We start from the raw sequence: 23,148 nt of genomic DNA on the forward strand, positions 1-23,148 counted from the left end.
CCGTCGATGTTGAATATATTAATTAGGAGCGTTGTATTGGCCATGAAAAATGCATGAATAAATGGACATTCCGGCCATTTGATTGCGTATTGATGCAAAAACCTTTTTGATGGAAAAGCATGAATATGTAACACGCCAAAAATAATCAGCGACTGTCACTGGCCATTTTTTATGTCCCGTTATTGCAATTACTATTTCAGCTGTCACCGTTTTGCCTCCTCACGCTTCAAACTGCCAAAACAGCAGACGACAAAGAGTAAACTTGTAATGGCGGCCAGCGAATGTTTCAGAGGTCGAGCATCGCATAAATTTACGCCATTTTGGTTGACGTCTGCGACAATGTATGTCAGTTAAAGGTCAGAGTTTAGAGATAAAGCGGTTGAAGAAGAGCCGGCAGAGCAGTTCCAAGGATGCTATACTCACGTGGTGGGATGAATAACAACGGTTACCGACTGTATTGATTATTTAGCCTTCGTTGTGCTCCGCATGTCTGATAAACCCGTCTGGTCCTCTCTAGTATCGATTGATCGCTGAAGTTGAATAACACTCATTTTTCACAAAAATCCTGAGAGATGAGATTACACAAAATCGAACTAGTTCACACCAATCTGTTGAGTGGTTACACCAACTCTGAATATAACATACAACTTCCAAGGCATGACACCATTGCTGCCTTGAAATGTACCTAAACTTGAACTACATGGGAACAGAATGAAAAATACTGAAACCTTTCATGATATATATATATACCTAGAACCTCTATCTGCCTTTAATACATATTTTTACGCAAGGACCTTATATATACTCTTTGCCAAAACGTCCGTCACCTTACCTGCGGAGAGTTTCGTTAAGGGTTATGTCAATATGTCATCCTATCCCAACAGCTTAGATATATGTCCACTTCAGGTACTGGGTTGTCAGGTTCAAACTCGATTATTTATAGGCCTCGTCATTTAGTTGGAGTATCGCTCAGTGCGGCGTTAAGGAATTACAAAACAAAGAGGCAATCAACCTTACCATTTACTGTGGAACCATTTTGAGTCAGTGACATCAAGAACGTTCACAAATATAAACATAACCAAACACACCTGTTCACTCTTTAGAGATTCTGATGCACCACCAGAAGGCCATTGTCCGCATCTCCTAAGCCGGCTTCTGTACTGACTTCCCTATTTTACCTGACACAAGTGATGACAGAACCCCATCTTCATCATCGATTTATATTAATGTGCATCAATTAACATATCAGGTCATTGTCATGAATCGTGACTCATTCTCAGCTAGGGAGAGTTGTTCCATGTTCACAGAACACCTTGACTAACTGACTGACAGAGAGACTGACAGATAGGTTGTGATACGTTCTCTTCTTCAGATTTACAGAACCATGACTGGAATTCTTAATTGTCGTACTAATTATTCCAACCAGTTTCAGCAGACTATCACAACTACTTCTTTCTCACGTTTACAATATTTGTTAACTGAACAAAGACTTATACCCCAACCTTGTGAAAATATTGTTAATGCAAACAAGTTTTATACCCCGTTCAACGGACCAGGACATCCTGACTATGATAGTAACATCTCCCTGTCAGACGAGAACATCCTGATTGTTGTAATGATGTCACCCCGACGATTAACAGACCAGGACATCCAGATTATGAGAATGATCTCCCTTTCAGGATTAACAGACCAGATCACCCAGACAAAGATAGTTACCTGTCTATCTCGCAGACCAGAACATGACTGGATGTGATGCTTAAGTCAACAGATCAGGTCACCTTCACTTTGGTAGTGATGCTTACCTAAGGTTCAGCCAATTTTCATATTTTCGAAACTATGACTGACACCTTGATTGCATTATTGCAGTGTCTTATTGAAATCTTACAGGGCACCCTGACTTTGGTAGTGATGCCTTCCTAAGGTTTCGGCCATTTTCATATTTTGGAACCTATGATTCACACCTTGATTGTACCGAAGTGATGTCTTATTCAAATCTTCTTCACTGAACCTAATATGCGTGTTAGTTGTGTTAATTCTAATCATTATTAAAATCAACGTCCCATTTGGACGATAACCTGCGTCAAAACTTTGGTACAAGAAACGTTGCTGACACTTAGAACCCAAACGTGGCAATGTGATCGTAAACGAAATAGTCGTTTGTTTTATTTAAATTTATACTGTAAATCAGCGATGTGCTCATTGTGTGTGAGTGTGTGTGTGTGTGAGAGAGAGAGAGAGAGAGTGAGTGTGTGTGTGGTGTGTGTGTGTGTGTGTGTGTGAGAGAGTGCTTGCGTGCGTGCGTGCAGGTGTACATGATATTATATCCTCCTATTTCTTTCCTTGAGCTGTGCTGCACCCTATGCAGTATTCGCAGTCAATGATGGATAACACGGAAACATTCAGTGATGTATTGTCACGGGACAGAACAAAATGTGCCCACGCAGACTGTGTGCATCACATCTGTGATACTCACACATCAAACAAGATTAGGTCGTATTCATTGTCACTCACTCACTCACACACACACCTGACCTAGCTAATATCAACATGCAAGTGTTAATTACACTCACGATACAGTTGGTACTCACGCTAATTCGACAGCGTGATATCTCTTCCATGTTGGATGCAATCTCAAACTAAAACATGATCAATAGTCGCAGATATAATGGCTGATATATCTCGCACCATCTCAGGGTGCATGGCAGAATACTCTTTCATGACTCACAGTCTAAACAGTTTGTGTTTCTACTACTACTTCTCATATTTGTGTTCCTACTACTACTTCTTCTATTTGTGTTTCTACTACTACTACTACTTCTCCTATTTATGTTTCTATTACTACTTCTCCTATTTGTGTTTCTACTACTGCTACTACTACGACTACTACTACTACTACTACTACTACTACTACTACTTCTATTTGTGTTTCTACTACTACTACTTCTTCTATTTATGTTTCTACTACTACTTCTCCTATTTGTGTTTCTACTACTACTTCTCCTATTTGTTTTTCTACTACTACTACTTCTCCTATTTATGTTTCTACTACTACAACTACTACTTCTTCTATTTGTGTTTCTACTACTACTACTACTTCTCCTATTTATGTTTCTACTACTACTTCTTTTTTGTGTGTTTCTACTACTACTACTACTACTTCTCCTATTTATGTTTCTACTACTACTACTACTACTACTACTTCTTCTATTTGTGTTTCTTTTCTCCTATTTGTGTTTCACTACTACTACTTCTCCTATTTATGTTTCTACTACTACTTCTTCTATTTGTGCTTCTACTACCACTACTACTTCTTCTAATTGTGTTTCTACTACCACTACTACTTCTTCTACTTGTGTTTCTACTCCTACTACTTCTTCTATTTGTGTTTCTACTACTACTACCTCTTTTATTTGTGTTTCTAATACTACTTCTTCTATTTGTGTTTCTACTACTACTACCTCTTTTATTTGTGTTTCTAATACTGCTTCTTCTATTTGTGTTTCTACTACTACTACCTCTTTTATTTGTGTTTCTACTACTACTAATACTTCTTCTATTTGTGTTTCTACTACTACTTATACTTCTTCTATTTGTGTTTCTACTACTACTTCTACTTCTTATATTTGTGTTTCTACTACTACTTCTACTACTACTACTGCTTCTTCTATTTGTGTTTCTACTACTACTACTTCTTCTATTTGTGTTTCTACTTACTACTTCTATTTGTGTTTCTACTACTACCACTCTTTTATTTGTGTTTCTACTTCTTCTTCTGTTACTACTACTCTTCTTTTATTTGTGTTTCTACTTCTACTACTACTGCTTCTTCTATTTGTGTTTCTACTACTACTACTACTCTTCTTATTTGTGTTGTGTTTCTACTACTAATACTAATGCTTCTTCTATTTGTGTTTCTACTACTACTTCTTCTTTCTATTTGTGTTTCTATTACTACCATGTTTTATTTGTGTTTCTACTACTACTTCTTCTATTTGTGTTTCTACTACTACTGCCTCTTTTATTTGTGTTTCTACTACTACTTCTTCTGTTTGTGTTTCTACTACTACTTCTTCTATTTGTGTTTATACTACTACTGCCTCTTCTATTTGTGTTTCTACTACTACTTCTTCTATTTGTGTTTCTATTACTACTACCTGTTTTATTTGTGTTTCTACTACTACTTCTTCTATGTGTGTTTATACTACTACTGCCTCTTCTATTTGTGTTTCTACTACTACTTCTTCTATTTGTGTTTCTACTACTACTACTTCTTCTATTTGTGTTTCTACTACTACTACTGCTTCTTCTATTTGTGTTTCTACTACTACTTCTTCTATGTGTGTTTCTACTACTACTACCTCTTCCTATTTGTGTGTTTCTACTACTACTGCTTCTTCTATTCGTTACTTTCTACTACTACTTACTTCTTTTATTTTTGTTTCTACTACTACTACTTCTTCTATTTGTGTTTCTACTACTACTACTTCTTCTATTTGTGTTTCTACTACTACTACTACCTCTTTTATTTGTGTTTCTACTACTACTTCTTCTATGTGTGTTTCTACCAATACTAATACTTCTTCTATTTGTGTTTCTACTACTACTTCTTCTATTCGTGTTTCTACTACTACTACTTCTTTCATTTTTGTTTCTACAACTACTTCTTCTATTTGTGTTTCTACTACTACTTCTTCTATTTGTGTTTCTACTACTACTACCTCTTTTATTTGTGTTTCTACTACTACTACTACTACTTCTTCTTCTATCTGTGTTTCTACTACTACTACTTCTTCTATTTGTGTTTCTCCCACTTTTCTACAGCCAATACTTCTTCTATTTGTGTTTCTACTACTACTTATCCTTATTATATTTGTGTTTCTACTACTACTACTTCTTCTATTTGTGTTTCTACTACTACTACTTCTTCTATTTGTGTTTCTACTACTACTACTTCTTCTATTTGTGTTTCTACTATTACTACTTCTTCTATTTATGTTTCTACTACTACTTCTCCTATTTGTCTTTCTACTACTAATACGTCTTCTATTTGTGTTTCTACCACTACTACTTCTTCTATTTGTGTTTCTACCACTACTACTACTTCTCCTATTTGTGTTTCTACTACTACTACTACTACTACTTCTTCTTCTATCTGTGTTTACTACTACTACTACTACTTCTTCTATTTATGTTTCTACTACTACTTCTCCTATTTGTTTTCTACAACTAATACGTCTTCTATTTGTGTTTCTACTACTACTATCTCTTTCTATTTGTGTTTCTACTACTACTACTTATTCTATTTGTGTTTCTACTACTACTACTACTACTACTACCTCTTCTATTTTGTGTTTCTACTACTACTTCTTCTATTTGTGTTTCTACCACTAATACTTCTCTTATTTGTGTTTCTACTACTAATGCTTCTTCTATTTGTGTTTCTTCTACTACTTCTTCTATTTGTGTTTCTACTACTAATACGTCTTCTATTTGTGTTTCTACCACTACTACTTCTTCTATTTATGTTTCTACTACTAATACCTCTTCTATTTGTGTTTTACTACTACTTCTTCTATATATTTGTGTTCTCCTTTGGAATTTTAGGAGGAGACCCAATTGAGAAACACTAGAGAAAAAATTGCCGCATTTGAAACATCTACAATAGGCTGCCTAACGGGAAGCAACACCTTCAGACAGAGACGTAATGAAGCTGCATAACATTGCCAGAACAGACTAAGATGACAACCGACAATCATTGTATAACCTTTTTGGAGCAACAGGGTAACTGGCCTCTGACAATAAGACCCCTATCAGCACATGTACCGTAACTGGACCACACTCAAAGGTCCTTTTCAGCAGTGATATAAGATGACAAAATCACATCGAACAAAAGTTAAGCTATCTCAGTAATTCAGACATTACATAATGGTCTTCGACCTTGTGACTTCCTTCCTTATGATGAAGAAAACGAAAGTCTAAATTAGAATATCATCATATTCAGAGATGTTTAATGTATATTCCTTCATTATCAGTTTCCCCTCAGGAGTACAGAGTGATGCTTACCTAAGGTTCAGTCAATTTTCATATTTTCGAAACTATGACTGACACCTTGATTGTATTATTGCAGTGTCTTATTGCAGTGTCCAATTGAGTACAGAGTGTGGAACCCATTTCTGTGTCCCCAGTCGTGATATTGCTAAATATGGCTAAAAAACGTATATACTCTAGTGGTGTAACGATTCATCAATAGTATCGATGTTTACATCTTCAACTACACACGAGTGCATCGATACAAAACACATTTAGGCAATAAATCAGGACATTTATATTTCGAGGGTCCATGATATATGGATGTATCGCCACAAGTGACTATATATCTCGATACAACTTAAATACTACTTAAAGTTGTAAGGAGTACTGCATTAGGAATAGGAAAGGAGTTTCTTTGAAATTCTTCTGAATTCTAAAATTAAATTGAACTTTAAAAGAAATGTGATTGTGTCTGTTATCTTTGTTACATGAACAAAGGAGTTGGTGTATAAGTCAAAAAGTGTGAACATTTTACAAACTCTGTGACCTGTAGAATACTTGTAGAGTAATTGAAATATGCAGATATGTTTTGGTTGTTTGACAAATAACACCTTTCATTAACACCTATGAACGATGTCTTAGCTTTGTTAAGAAAGAGATCAAAGGGAAACTAAAATTTAGAAAGCAGACTTAATAGGTGTTTTTTTTAGTGATTCTGAATTCTGATATAAATTACATTGAGTTGTTTGTGAAAGCATTGGTGCAGGAACACAACTTCCCAAGGGGAAACTCCACTTATTAAATCAAGGCATACTGAATATGTTTGACTGTACTTTCGTAAGCATTAAATGCTGAAACTTTATTAGATAAACAGCTTTTAAGTGTGTGTGAATGTAACACAAGTTCTGCTGTATAACAAATAAAGTGTCAGTCATTTCATCTACCATATCTGTTCTGTTATTAGAAATTGTAAGGTAACGGGATACGTATCGTATCACCACCATTGTATCGTGATAATAATCGTCTCACAGGTTCCTTGCCAATACTTTCATGATATATCGTCTCGCCTCATTAAACTGGTATCGGGATATATCGTCTCGCCACTTAGGCCACGATACACAGCTCTAATATACTCACACAAGTTGCTTAAGTTGGTTACACTATATGAAGAAATGAGAACACTGAGAAATGTTTAATAAAATGTAGCAACTTGTGAACAGGTCTTCGTTTTTAAAACCGAAATATTGGTACATACAAAAAAGCACGAGAAAGTGAGAGAGTTTGGTTCAAGCCGCTTTAAACAGAATATACTAATTCAGTGATATTTCGGTTTGTACGCAGTTCGAAGTTTACGTTGCTTGTTCTCGTTGATCAGCATAATTTTCCACATTGCCGAACTAAGCTACTTCGTTAACAAAACACACGTCAGAAACTCTATACACAACTCACATACGTTTTGTTCTTGACGACAGTCAGAATTTGACACATCATTGACGTAATGGTGCCTGACGCAGTTCCCTCTTGTCACTTGTTCATGTGACACTTCATTTGCCTTTGCAAGTGTTTGTGACATCACCTTTTTCGTGAACCCCATGGGATCGTGACAGTTTGATAATAATTCAACTCATGACTATGATAGAGTCGGAATCGAACAGGGGACGGAAAGTGTTTCTAAAGTTTTAAATTTAATATGTGTCGCTTTAATTCTGAGTGTTATATTCAATATTTGGCTTGTCGTCAAATGTTGGTGCGTCCCACCAAGACTTAGGTGCATCTCCCCACATATTTATGGATGCGATATACCGCGACATTGCTGCAAAAAGAAAAAGTGGTGTAAAACCCATTTGTATCCTCCATTTTCCCCAAAGATTTGCTAAAATAGTGTAAGCCGGATTCCAAGATTTCAATGCAACTTGTTTTAGGCGGGTTAGGACGCAGGGCTAGTGAATGGATTCATTATTGTGGAGGAACTAGGGGTTTGCAGGTACACTAGATTAGAAAAGACAGATCGTTTTGTTTGTTGCTAACTTGCGGATGTGCTGTGGCATATATGACAGATGACTCTTGATATTCCTGGATACTGTGCAGCATTCCTATCCCAAAACATCACCAATCGCATAAGGCGAGTCATAAACATGTCATACTATGATAGATAGGATTAAGAATAGGTTTTACGTGTATGTACCCCAGTGATTGGCATTAGAGGAAAAGACAGGTTTACTGTGCAGCCTGAAGGGGACTGGCTTCAGTCAAACCTCGCTTTTATACGACTCTTTTCCACAAACAACCTCTCAACCTCAAACGTATCTCCTTTTTTCATTGTATTTTGCCTCCTGCTCTTCAGTGTCCCCTTTGTTAATGTCACATTGGGTTTCTTGATGAATCACTAGTCTGAACTTTGTGAAAGTGTGCGTGTAAAATTAGAGATGACATTCTTTAAATAGTTATCTATGTACTGTGCAATTAGCTTAATGTAAACAGATATTATAATGTTGATCCATCTAGGCGTAGCTCGCTATCGTCGTCTTTAATATTATCCAACAGCCAGGTATCTTGGTGAATAAGGAAGGTGGCCCAGTTGTGTTAGGCGACGTAATTCGCCGTGCAGAGTTGCTGCCCTTTAGGAGTGCGAGAAACTTCTAAAATGAATAGGTTCGGGTTAATGCGACGTACTAAAACCAAAATAGTGTGTTTTCAGCATTAAAGTAACCTCACTCACTCACGAATATTACAGTCACGTTCGGGAAGATCAGTTGTTCATAGCTTGAGAAACTCGTTAAAACGAATTGCTCAAAATCAGACAAATGGACCAACAGTCTCCATCATAATGTTTACAATTGCAATATTGAGTTTAACAGTTTCACATGGCTACCCCCCACAGTCACGGAGTAGCAAGTATTATGCGTTCACGTATTTTGTTAGGACGAATCCGGGGACTGAACCTCTGCTTTTACGTTCTCAGGCTGACGTTATATCCACTAGCCCGCAATCTGTAGTGAGCGGGCCTTTGTTACTAATGTAACCTGATTTATCAACTATTGACTGCAAAATGAAGGAATAATTTTACAGTGATCATAATGACTAGTGACTGGAGTGATCATATTGAAGTATATTGGGTGTCATATTCCCTTATCACAGAAATGATCGCGCGGGGACGGGTGTCCCAATCATATGACTGACTGACTGACTGACTAAGTTTGGTTTTACGCCGCTTTTAGCAATATTCCAGCAACATCACGGCGGGGGACACCAGAAATGGGCTTCACACATTGTACCCATGCAGGGATTCGAACCCGGGTCTTCGGCGTGACGAGCCAACGCTTTAACCATTAGGCTACCCCACCGCCCCCACCAATCATATGAGACACCGTGCAGAGTTCCGTCCCTTGGGCACGCCAGAAACCTATGGTTGCATGGTTAGTCAGCACAATACCGTGCTAGTGGGTTTCACTGGTGATACATCACCTCGTGCTTTCCACCCACATAAACCATACCGCGACATTGTATGACTGGACTACCGTTCACAAGGGCGTTAAACTCAACTCAGTTTAAACTGAGGTATGACATCAATGGTCATATTTAAGTACGGTGAATGTACGAATGACAGAAAGGGGAACCAAACTGGAAGCCGTTGTACCAGGGATAATCTACGTTATATAGTCTCGAGCTCCCTGGTTGTACAAAGCGATCTTAGCGCTAAGGTGATCGTAACTCTTATACCATAACATGGACTTCAGACTGGCGTAGAACTAAGGTTGCTTTGTACAAGGACACTCTGGTCAACTGCTAAATGTCCTCAAGCAGCGTTCGAAATTAACGTCGGCCCTTAGGCCCGAAGCCGACTGAAAACCACTCGGACCCTTTGCTTTTTGTTTCTGCAGGTCTTTATGACCGACAGCTTTTTCATCCCCAATAACTAAGAGTATTATTTTTCAGAAAATATAATTCAGTAAGTTTTAGTTTTTATCTCGATCAGCAGCTGTTGTCTATAAGTGAAACGACTATCATTTTCGAGGAAGCAGTTTAGATTAGTGCATGAGATATGATCTTTTGCTGGTGATTTTGCTGTAAATGAAGACCAGTCAGTCACAAGAGTTAAATAAACTTTTTAACTCAGTTGTAAAATTTTTGTTTGCTGGGAATTACTTAAAATGTAGCTTCTAAAATATTGGGCCTACACATTCTGATCAGGACCCACAACTTCTTATGGTTCTGGGTCCTTAGGGCTGCAGCTTTTCAGGGTTAAGGGCAAACACTGTCCTCAAGGTGTCCATATTTCATTCATATCGATATCGGGGTATACGACCCGGTAACACATCAACACTGGAATGTTCTTTCAGTCGCTCTCTATGTAGAGTGTTGGCGTCATCGGGAGATCAGTTCTCAAGTTGGTAACACCCACATTGTGACCTTACCTCGAGCAGATAACGCTGAGTGTTTTCAGGGAATATAGGAGGGAAAACCAAATAGTGTGTACAACGAGAATGATAAATAACTCTGTAAATATACTGCCTGGTAAACCGTAGTGTCAGTTCTAAAATTATTTGTAGCTATGAGTAAAGTTTAAATATATATTAGGAAAACAATGAATTTATCGATCCACTTGATGACAAATATACTGACGTAAAAGGTGAATTGGTGACCAGAAATATAGAAAGGCGATATGGGAATAGCGAAGCGTATGAAACTGAACGTACTCCTGTTCCAGAGTCTATTTTACAAGTCACTAAATCATTTCATTAGTCGCAGTTTTGTCACATACATATACATGTCCGGCTGTTTATTGAATAATCTAATCCAAAGATAAAAATATGTACAGGATGTATCTTCAATGTCATCTCCCCAGCGAAAACCCCTCTCGACAAAACTTTATCAGATGACAATGAAACGTAATCTCGACGTACCCATAAAGTCTGTTATTGACAATTACTTTGTAAACAAAAAATAGTCCTCGGATATGATTAGGGGCGGTGGGGTAGCATAATGGTTAAAGCGTTGGCTCGTCACGCCGAAGACCCGGGTTCGAATTCCACATGGGCACAATGTGTGAAGCCCATTTCTGGTGTCCCCCGGCGTGATGTTGCTGGAATATTGCTAAAAGCGGCGTAAAACCAAACTCAGTCAGTCGGTCAGTCGGATATGATTATTTCACTGTCAGATTTACAACAGATAAACACGTATTTTACACAGAGGTGGGTTTATTCGTTCAGCAACCTCTACTTATAAACAAATATCGGTGTATTGCGTTGTTTTACTGAACTCAAGTTGGTGTGCACTTACAATAAAATGGCTGAATCATTGAAGTGACTACACAGTTCGTGACATTATTTCTTGTTTAAAAATGAAAATAAAACAGAAAATATTATACACCAGAAGGAACTGTGTTCCCCCCGAAACAAAATGTTCAACATCAGTCAGTAAAAGAAGTGAAAAAGTTGTCACTCCGTCTTGAAATGGCAAAAGAAATGATAGAAGCGCCCGTAAAATACACTAAAATATCTGTTCCACTGGCATGGGCACTTGGTTCCGATCATATTACTGTTCTACCTTATCATGGCGTGTAAATTTAATATTGAAGAAAGCCAAGAGGACCTGCGACGGAATGATCTTATGGTTTGTGCTGAGGAACAAAGAGCACCCTTGTCACAGACTGCTACTATCACCCTAACAACATTTTCTAGTGACAGGTGGTTCCAGTATGCATGTACTATTTTCCTTTCATCGCGAGGAATATTTTGTGACTAGTTCATACATCCTTAACATTCCCTGGTGTAAAAGAATGTCAAAGGTGTCAGTTTCTTTTACTTCTTTATTGTAAATATGATAAAGTGATATGGTTTCAAAACTACATTCATTTATGCATGTGTACTGACATATTTAAATATATTATTGTATTTAGAAAACCACACAACAGATGCATAGCAGATGGAATACACATTATTTCATGACAGCTTTCATACCATATCCACTTGAATACATAACTATGGTATGATGTAAAACAAACACAAAGATAACATGATAAACATACATACATAAGAAAACATGTATAACATTGTAACAGGATTATGAAAATTATATGGGCAAAACAACCTAACAAGTTAATGAGGACAAAAATTAAACCACATGTTGCCCAAACACTCATACCCTTGTACACAAGAATACCTACCTGGCATATGTCAAATAGTGGCTAACTTGAAATAAAAGTCACACTTTAACGATAGTTTTTATGTGTAACAAACTGTTCCAATACTTTGATAAAAAGAGGAATGCATAATCATAAAAGATATTGATGCAAAGTGTAACATGGTATAAAAAATATTCACATCATGTATATTGCAATTGATAAATATTACAGAGCTTGTATACTCAACCTGATTTCACAATGCTGCCAAAAAGGTAAACAAGGAATAAGGATAGTCCCTTGGAAAATACTCTAATCACAGTCAAATTCAATTCCCCGAAGTCACTTGACTTATGCTGCATACTAGTCGTTCTGCATTAATAAAGTTTAAAAAGAAATAGTAAATGTTTTCTATCAAATATTATACATTCATGTATAGCACTCAGTCAGACAATTTGAAATCTGTATCTGAAATATATAATGCAACACGGCCTAAGCTAATATCTGTGGTATTGAAAAGACAATACACTAGTTGATATTAGTTAACTAGTTATGACATCTCTTATAAATGCTGCCTCATTCAAGAAAACATAACAACATAGTGCATAATTGATAAATTGCACTTAAACGTTTGGATGAAACAACTGATATTCTCCACATTAAATACTCCATTATTTAGAATATCACCGTAACTTGGTCATGTTTAATATAGATGGTACAGAAGATTTGCATCTCTTTGATTTCCAGGGAGTGACCATGGATGCAGGTCAGCTAAGGGATGCAAGTCAGCAATCAATTTTACCAAAATGGCTTTTGGTGAGTAGAACTACAAACATTTACAACTTTGTAGAAACAAATCAATAATGTATGGTGCTGACAAAAATCAAAACACAATCAGGGACAGGATTGAATGGTAGTTCTCATCAGCTCATGATGGTTTAGATGTCAGTCACTGGCTTGTTTGGTTCAGACTTGATACCATCAACATACAGCTGGAATATTCCTGAGTGAGGAATTAAGCATATATTTTTCATCAACTGCTTCATTGTGGGCACAAATACAACTTGTTTGTAACATCAATAAGTGTTCATGCATATCGACCAACAGGTTGACTTCTGTGAAGGGGTGACAGTTCATAAATTTTGGTGCACTTTATTTCTTAATACAACCACAAGTAACATATATAAGAAAGAATAATCTTGGAATTATAGATTATCCATTCAAAAAGGAATTTAGGCTAATTCTAACGTCTGAAGGTTTGAAATGACATCAGTTAGTTACTGAGAAAATACAAAATGCTATTCCCCAAACCCTTTCTCTTAGATGGATCTTACTTATGTTCCTCTGCCTGAATAAACAGGATCCTCCTCTCCACCCACCCCACCTCACTCTCCATCCCATGTTTCTTGTAGAATTCCAGCAGCTTCTTGTACCGATCGGTCACATCCATCCCTGTCAGGACCTGCAACTTGTGGAGGTCCACTGGACACAGATGCATGGGCTGGCGGAAATCCTCAGCCAGGTGGCCAGACCCGTTCATACAACAGTCAAAATATATACAATGCCCAATGCCAAGAAGATGACAAATTTCATGGACTACAAGTTTACAGCTGCGCTGAAGAATAAGCTGTCTTCTGTCTTGATCTGACACACTCTCAGTTTTGTTAATATCATACCAGAATTCAGTGGAGAAAGTAAGTCTTGGGTCATATCTGTGCACACTAAAGATGGCAACATTTTGTTTTCCAGATGCCATTCCTGCAACAAACAAATCTGTATCACCCCCATATAGATCATACATGGTAAGCCCAATTAAACCCAGGGCATCAGGGGGCAGATTCCGGTTCAGTTCAGAGAGAACGACTCCAACATCCATCTGGAAATGTTTGAACTCTGAATTATACCGGGTCTTTATCACAGGACTAACATCAGGATCATCAAGCAGGACAAGTTGTTGGTTTGAAAATTCAAGCTTCAGCGCTGGCAGTGTTTTTATCGGCAGACATAGGTACCTCCTTGCGTAATCAACAAGCTCAGCAAAATCAAAACAAGAATTTTCATCAAAGTTCCCGACTTGCACAACATAAATTTTTCCTTCTGGGTACTTCTCACACAATGTCTTTCCATCAGGGACAAACTTGTGATCCATCCTCTTGTACTTTATGTTTGACATCCAAGGGCAATGTTCAACATAATCTGAAAAGGACTGTCCTTTCACGTTATACTGAGCCAGCCAATCATCAATAGAGGTTGGTCGGGGAATGGCAGCAAAGACAGTGATGTCTGATATTGGACGGTACTGGGGCGGGATGTTGTTTGTATCAAATCCTATGGCATCTGTTCTTTCCTTAATGGTAGGAACTTGGAATCCTTTAACATAAGGCACATATCTTCTGGACTTCCTGGACCTGAACCTGCTTTTCTTCCTTGTTTTACCACTAGCTTCCATTTTCTCAAGCGGATCCTGAGACATGTGAGTATCTTCTAAGTCTAGAAAGGAGAATGGCCATGCGTAAAGACTCAGTCAACTGAACAGGTCAGAGAGAGTAGATTCAATGTTTTTCAAATGCGATCATGTTGCAAGGGGATTTTTATCAACTTTAACAATAAATAAGATAATGTCTTGAAATATAAGGCAAGGTAATCCAAAAACTTTCACATCATATACTGTGGCTGTTTGGAACGGACAGTGTAATATTTTGTGGTGGTGAGGGAACACATTTTGGGAAAAAGATATTTTACAAATTCCAGTGTCAAATTGTTAACTCAGACTTTGCTATGACATCAAAGAGAGCAATGTTCACTGAGAACAATTTTCACAGAGACAATGTCTAATTTCACACAGGCCACTATGATTACAACTTCATGACTGCAACTTAGATCCAATTATAGAGTTTCTCAAATTTTTACTTTAAACTTTTACAAAACAAACAAAAGTTGAAGTATGAGAAATACAGACAACAGACATATTTGGATCCAAACCTTATAAATAATCACCATGTGATTTCAGTTGAATTGCCTTCCCCTGTTTCTGTGCCTCTTCCTGAATATACAGGATCCTCCTCTCCACCCACGCCGCCTCACTCTCCATCCCATGTTTCTTGTAGAACTCCAGCAGCTTCTTGTACCGATCGGTCACATCCATCCCTGTCAGGACCTCCAGCTTGTGGAGGTCCACAGGGCACAGATGCATGGGCTGGCGGAAATCCTCAGCCAGGTGGCCAGACCCGTTCATACAACAGTCAAAATAAATACAGTGGTCGATCCCCAGAAGATGATTGATTTCATGAACAACCAATTTACAGCTTCTCTGGAGAACCAGCCTCTGTCTGTCCTGGTCAGAGACCTTTTCGGTCTGTTTGATGTCGTACCAGAACTCCTTAGAGAATGTCAGCCTTGGGTCATACCTGAGTACACTGAAGACAGCAACATTGTGATTGCCAGCAGCCATTCCAGCAACAAACAGATCTGTATCGTCACCGTACAGGTCATGCATTGTCAGACCAATCACACAGAGAGCATCTTGCGGAATCTTCCTCCTCAGTTCTCGGAGAACTGATACCACATCTATCTGCAGATGTTTGCTTTTGGAATGATAACGTATATCTATGTTAGCACGACGGGCACGGCTCTTTCTACCTGATGGATGAACCGACGCCTCTTCAGTTAGAAAAAGCTGATCTTTTGAAAATTCTAATTTCATTTCTGGTAAGACTGCCACAGGGAGGCACAGAAATCTGTTTGCATAGTCAACAAGATCATCAAACACAATACCTGACTTGCCATCAAAGTTTCCAACTGGCACTATGTAAATCTTTCCCTCTGGATATTTCTGTTTCATTGTTGTCCCTTTGGATACAAATCTGTGTTTCATGCCTGTGACCTTCCTCGTAGACAACCATGGACATTCATCAAGAAATGCTGAGTACGTCTGCCCTTCTTCGTCGTACTGAGCCAACCAGTCATCAATAGATGTTGGTTGTGGAACTGATGTGAAGAAGTTTGTGTCTGAAGAGGGATGGTACTGAGGTGGAATTCCATCAACATCAAACCCGATGGCTTTCATTCTTGCAACCTTTGCCAGGCACCTTGAATCCTCGGGCATAGGGTACATATCTAGAATCTTTCATTTTTGTCTTGGATTTGCTAGATCTTGACTTTCCACCACCTTCCATCTTGTGCTGGTAGATGGTAGTGTTCTTGTTTGAACAAGAGTCAAGTTGTCAGGAACTGTAACAAAAAGATGAGATTTACTCTACTTTAAGTAAACAATGTTGATTTAACTTTTGTCTGTTTTCTTTCCATTATTACTGATAATGGAAAGTGAAATCATTTTCAAAATCTTTGACAATGACATTTTGTCTTCAAATGATTAATTTGAGCAATTTCTTTTGATTCAAAACTTTTCAATTTTCATATTTCCTGATCATCCATGTACGAATAAAAAATATATATTTCAAAAGCATGGACTCCTAGTCCTGGTGGCACACATCATATTTGTATATGCTCTCACATCAACAATGATAAAATTGTCAAGATTGTTTAATGGTAACTTGTACAGGCCTTTATACTTTCATAATATTTGTTTTCACAACAGCATTTTTGGGACTGTGTACATGAAGTTTCTGCATCATGTTTCAGGATCTGTTCACCAAGGAGAAAATGGGTACCTGGTGGGATGAGTCATATGACTATTAACCTTCTAATGCCTCACAAGCAGCTTGGGTTATCCAGGGTAATAATGTCAATATGTTGTATACTCTTAGAGCATGTCCGTGCAGCATGGAGATCAGCACAATAAAAGTGGCCTTATTATTATTATCATACACTTTGTGATTTCAGAGAAGATATGAGTGAGCTTAATTTTACGCCGCTTTTAGCAATACTCAAGCCACATCATGGCAGGAGTATCCAGAAAGGCCTTCACATATTGTCCCCATGAGGGGACTTGAACGATGGTCTTCAGCGTGACGAGCAACCAACCACCCTGAGAAGATATGAAGAAAATGGTATCAGAGGCACCAAGTTGAATGCAAAGACCAAAAGTGTTACATAAATATTAAGCATAATACCAAACCAGAAATACTCCCTGTTCATAATATAACCCTGTAGTAACTGCCATGTAAGATATTAGAATAGGACTGCTGGACCATCCAGATTCAGCATCAGGGAAGATGTAAAAATGTTACAATTTATGACTGCTAGTTGACACAAATAATGGACCAGGTGTGCTTCTTTTCTAAGACTTTAAGGTTGATCTGTCTTTACCATATAGGCACAATTTCTTTTCCATTTGAAACTGTGAGCTGTTGTATACACACAACTTACTTGCCTGTGGCTTGATGAAAAAAGCTTCCTTTCTTTACAACAGAAATACCATTGAAAGCCAAGTTAAACCCAGCTCACTCACTCACTCACTCATGTAGTGCCAGATGAAAATCTGGGTTAGAATTGGTTTTCAGTCACCAATGCTTGTAAGGGGCAACTAATGGGATTGCCGACTTGGTTTACGCAATCACATCCCAATTGATTAGAGCGATGCAGATGCTGTCAGTCACTGAATATTCACGGAATATTCTGTCAGACCTGATTATTTACATTACATGGCCAATACATAATTTACTAAGCAGCAAAAGAAATGTCAGTTTGGAATTTTCCGTCGCAGAAACGGATAACTGTAAACTCATTTAATGTTTTGATTGTATATTTTTGACAACATCTCCAACTTTACCTGAGCAAAGACATTCCTTCCCAAACTCAGAATGGAACCCAGAAAATGGTCTCAAAAACACAACCTGATCTCAAAGATGTTACGTAGTTCTCCATGTTTATCATGCAACTCACGCTGCACGTGCTGTTCACAAGGACCAGCCCTATAAAATGCACCCCCAAACCTGGTTTAAACATTCACATTACAACATCAGCAGGATGCCGCGACTCACGGCAGCTCAGAGGAACCAGGCGCAATGAAGACTTGAAGCTGGCCACACTGCACAAGCCGTTCCCAATCACTTCCAGGTCAACATTTGGACCATCTACAGGGTGCAGCAACATTTCCAGGCCACCAACACCACAAATGTCGCCTCGTACTGGGGTATTCACTAGTGTTGAGAATCAGAACCCAAATCAACTATCGATTATCGGAGGACTTGTGGTGAAAGATTATCGATTATAATCGAAATAAATAAACTTTTAATGTAATCACCAATTTTAAGCGTTTTCCCCGAGTCAATTTCTAATTAATGTTTTTTTTTAATAACTAATACCATCATGCAATGAAATGCATGCATGCAAGAAAGACACAGGAATTTTTACAATGCTTACTGTCATCTTTTCATTGCTTGATTATATTAATCGATATCATTAAATATATATACCATCATTCATGAGTATCCTGAGTCTATGAATACAATGCGCATAGCTTTACACTGTTGAGCTCATGATTCGTCAAATTTAATGGTTAGTTTACTTCATTCAGGTGTGTTATACTATAACAACTAAATTCCGATTGATCGAAAATATGTTTTTTTACAATTAATAATTATTTTTAATCCTTCTTTCGATCGATTATTTTCGATCATTGGAACACCACTAGTATTCACGGAATATTCTGTCCAGACCTGATTATTTACAGACCTTCATCGAAGTGATGAAGTCTTGCTGAGTGCATCAGACAACAAACCTAACAACAAAAATATCTCTTCTTTGAGAGGCATTTTAGAAATTGGATAGATGAAGGAAAACCAAGTTGTATGGATAGTCAACTTCTTTATTGCTTGATAACAGTGTTAGTACCTACACCGGGACGTCGCACCCAATGCAATAAAGAAGTTGACTATCCATACAACTTGGTTTTCCTTAAAAAATATCTCTGTTACGGAACAATCCAAAAACTCCTAGTGTGGTCAATACATAATAGTTTATTACAAAAGTAAAGAGCAGATCAATGCAAAAATGCCATTAATCACAAAGTTCCACATGGACGATAATATTCCCTGATATATTACATATCATCAAAACTTGCTGTGAGTAAAGTTATGTACAAGATGAAACAGGTAAAAAATACATGACTATTTAAAGTCAAACAAGAATGGCGAGCAACTTAAAGTATTAACAATGCTCCAATTTTTATAATGCTTCAAAACAAGCCATGAAAATTACAAACAAGCCACAAAAAGTGAATAGCACACAGCATCACAGCCAAAATATGAATCAAATACCATCTACTCATACACTGTGTAATATATATCACAGCACACAGCATCACAGCCAAAATATGAATCAAATACCATCTACTCATACACTGTGTAATATATATCACAGCACACAGCATCACAGCCAAAATATGAATCAAATACCATCTACTCATACACTGTGTAATATATATCACAGCACACAGCATCACAGCCAAAATATGAATCGAATACCATCTACTCATACACTGTGTAATATATATCACAGCACACAGCTTACTGCCTACAGGATAGTCACACGATAATCACAAACATCCAGTACCAGTACAGAAGAAAATAAGATTTTTAACTTTGATCAGACACATGAATATCACACAAACAAATAATCACACTACACAAAGTACACACGGTGGTATAACCCATCATGTAACTGAGGTGAGAGACAATATATAATGTATTTATAGCCTCTGCTATAACAATAAGCTGATGGAAACAGACGACCGTCTACACTGTCATCATAAGGACTACAAAGAGTGACATTGACTACAGAAATGTAAAGGGGCGGTGGGGTAGCCTAATGGTTGAAGCGTTGGCTCGTCACGCCGAAGAACCGGGTTCAAATCACCACATGGGCACAATGTGTGAAGCCCATTTCTGGTGTCCCCCGCCGTGATGTTGCTGGAATATTGCTAAAAGCGGCGTAAAACCAAACTCAGTCAGTCAGACAGAAATGTAAAACCATGTTATCTATCAAAGTCCTTCTGGAAACTTAAAAAGCAATTGAGTTTAATATGTTCAGCTACTAATCCTTTTATTTCCAAGCACTTTTCTTCGCCTGTTTCGGTTCCTTTCCGTGAATAAACAGGATCCTCCTGTTTACCCACTCCGCCTCACTCTCCATCCCATGTTTCTTGTAGAACTCCAGCAACTTCTCATACCGATTGGTCACATCCATCCCGGTGAGAACCTGCAGCTTGTGGAGGTCCACTGGGCACAGGTGCATGGGCTGGCGGAAATCCTCAGCCAGATGACCCGACCCGTTCATACAACAGTCAAAATAAATACAATGGTCGATCCTCAGAAGATGACAAATTTCATGGACTACAAGTTTGCAGCTTCTCTGGAGAACCATCCTCTTCCTGTCCTTGTCAGAAACATCCTCTGTTTCTTTGATGTCATACCAAAACTCAGTGGAGAACGTCAGTTTGGGATCATATCGGAAGATGCTGAAGACAGCAACCTTCTGACTTGCAGAAGCCAAACCAGCCATGAACAAATCAGAATCTTCTCCATAAAGATCATACATAGTAAGTCCGATGACACATATAGCATCCTCAGGAACTCTGTCATGCAGTATGGGGAGAACCGAACTGATGCTTAACTGCAGATGTTTTGACTCTTCACTGTACCTCGACTCAAGCTCACACTCACCATCAACCGCTTCAAGGACAATCTTGTCTTCTTTCCGCTGTAGGTTCAAACCAGGTAAGGTTGCCACAGGAACACAAAGAAATCTTCCAGTATAGTCGATGAGATCTTCGAAAGCAAAGCAAGATTCTTCATCAAACTTCCCAACAGGAACAATATAGATCTTACCCTTGGGGTACTTCTCACTCAGCGTCTTTCCAACCTTGGTCGAAGGGCTCTTTGTCAGTGTCAACCAAGGCACCTGCCAAAGGAAGCCCCGGAAACTCTGCCCATCCTCTTTATACTGGGCCAGCCAATCATCAACACTTGTGGGTTGTGAGAGGTGTGTGAAGAAGTCAGTGTCAGAGTGGTTGTATGCAGGAGGAATGTTCTTTACATCAAACCCAATTGCCAGTGTTCTTTCCTTCTCAGATGGAGCTTTGAATCCCCTTATGTAGGGCACACACCGTGGAGGTTTCTTTGACGTCGATTTGATTTTGCCAGTTTTGGTCTTTTTTCCTGTGTTCATCTTGAGTTGGGAATGTGCTGCTGACAAGTGTAACCTTTCTCTAGAATGTGTAAGAGAAATAAAACTTTAAACAAATTTTAATTGATCACACCATAGCCAGTAGAAATTCGTAAATTGTCGATTGATATACACCTAAATGACACAGCCATATTATGTTCTCCATTGAGGACTGCCCATTTATATTCATTTCTGAAAATCAGACACTGGAATTTTACCACTCCAAATTCTTGTTCACTCAATATAGGAACTAAGAGGTGAGGTGAAATTGGGTTTAACATTGTGCTTGAGAATATTTCGCTCATATGATGACGTGCATGCGTGTGTATGTGTGGCTGCTTGTACTAGCCCAGAATGAAGCTGGTTTTATAGTGCTAGCCCACTGAGATACCATGCCGCAGTGAAGCATGAATACCCCACTCAGACACATTATACTGACTCCGAGCCGACCAGTCCTTGTTGTACCCATTAATGCCGAGTGCCAGGCTGGGACCAACAAGTACCATATTTTAACATCTTTTGGTATGACGCGGTCGGGGATCGCACATGAGGCCTTCCGCTCTCCGGGCGGACGCTCTAGGAACTAAGGAGCATTCCTTGCTGATTATAATGTACACCTGATGTGAATTATTTAAAACAACAGATAAAAGTGTAGCCTTCATTCCAGCCAGTCAAATTTTGACAGTTTCTACTCTTACAAATTATATTTTTCACATATGATAATATGAAAAACCACCCCAGCACAGCTTAGGGATATGACTGTCTAAAAATTACAGATGTAAATAAACAAAATATAGCCATGAGACCGTTCATAATTATGGTTGGGGGTGGGGGTGGGGGGTGATGATTTTTATAGAGAAGCATGTACAATGTGAATTTTCCCCCCCATAAAATTATGTACAAATTTAAGTAATTGCCATGATATAGTGCAAAAGACCTGAGTGTGCAAATTGGAATTTATGCAGACACAGCAGTTCAGTGATGAGTCATCTCTATTTTTAGACAAGAATACCTTTGAACACCTTGAACATATGTTGAAGACTAAATGCTAATTTTGTGAACATGTGGTGACGAGGGAAAACCTGGGTCTATGATCCACATAACAGACATAACATATGAAACAACAAATCTTTGTCAAATTCATATAAACATGTCAGAATATATGAATGGTGGAACAGTTATTGGAACATAATCATTTGGCATTAACAGCTAAGTTTACCTTTAAGTTGAAATCTAAGAAATGACATTGGAAGGTACAAGATATATATTCACTACATTTACTTTATTAACGTAACGGATGGATTTTCTGTTATAAACTCATTCCCAGTTCCATTGTAACATTAGAAGCAATATGTCAACACCTTGGCGTGAGCAAAGAAAACAATATGATGGGGTTCAACGATATTAATTATTATCAGGTAACTGTGACAAATGACATCAACTGAGACAAAATGCAGATATGATCTGTTGTCAGTCAACATATTACCATGGATCGCATTCAGTAGTATATCCATCAGCATGTCCACCTACTAAATCGTTGATTTCATGTGGTAGGACAATATCACACTGATAATCAGTGACATCAGCTGATGTGATGATTTGATATGTCAGTTCATCTGCGACTGACATCTCAAATATATTTAAGCAAAACAAATGTATTAATCCACAAATAACCAACACACGGGTACGTTTAAAACTGTGTGTTACCTTCAATGACATGAAATGACGTCCGTCAACTTGCAATAAATACTTGTTTCTGGAACACCATGGTGAAATGTAAACTGCAAGCGAAGGCTTTCCGGTTCTTGAATAATTTCTATTTTTAGAATCAAGGGAGGTAATGCCCGGAACTCGGCGCTTTCTATTTCAAG

The 23,148-nt window shown here is 38.1% G+C and overlaps 2 protein-coding genes across 2 annotated transcripts; both read right to left on the minus strand.

Annotated features, from left to right (window-relative positions):
• Positions 1-11,825: 11,825 nt before the first annotated feature.
• LOC124274932 lies at positions 11,826-23,091 on the minus strand. Its single transcript, XM_046710309.1, is given in 4 exon segments — positions 11,826-14,641; positions 15,149-16,232; positions 16,234-16,381; positions 22,985-23,091. Coding segments are annotated over 3 exon segments (2,337 nt in total). The 5' UTR covers positions 16,327-16,381; positions 22,985-23,091; the 3' UTR covers positions 11,826-13,481.
• On the minus strand, positions 20,156-21,280 carry LOC124274917 (archaemetzincin-2-like). The gene has a single exon (XM_046710285.1). The coding sequence runs from the start codon at positions 21,278-21,280 to the stop codon at positions 20,156-20,158; it is 1,125 nt and encodes a 374-aa protein (XP_046566241.1).
• Positions 23,092-23,148: the final 57 nt, after the last annotated feature.

The sequence above is a fragment of the Haliotis rubra genome, unplaced genomic scaffold, assembly GCF_003918875.1.
Source record: "Haliotis rubra isolate DU_JTF1 unplaced genomic scaffold, ASM391887v1 Scf196, whole genome shotgun sequence".
Lineage (NCBI taxonomy): Eukaryota > Metazoa > Mollusca > Gastropoda > Lepetellida > Haliotidae > Haliotis > Haliotis rubra.

What these genes read in the sequence shown, in the direction of transcription:
- LOC124274917 (XM_046710285.1), bottom strand. Translation starts at nt 21,280, where the DNA reads ATGAACACAGGAAAAAAGACCAAAACTGGCAAAATCAAATCGACGTCA.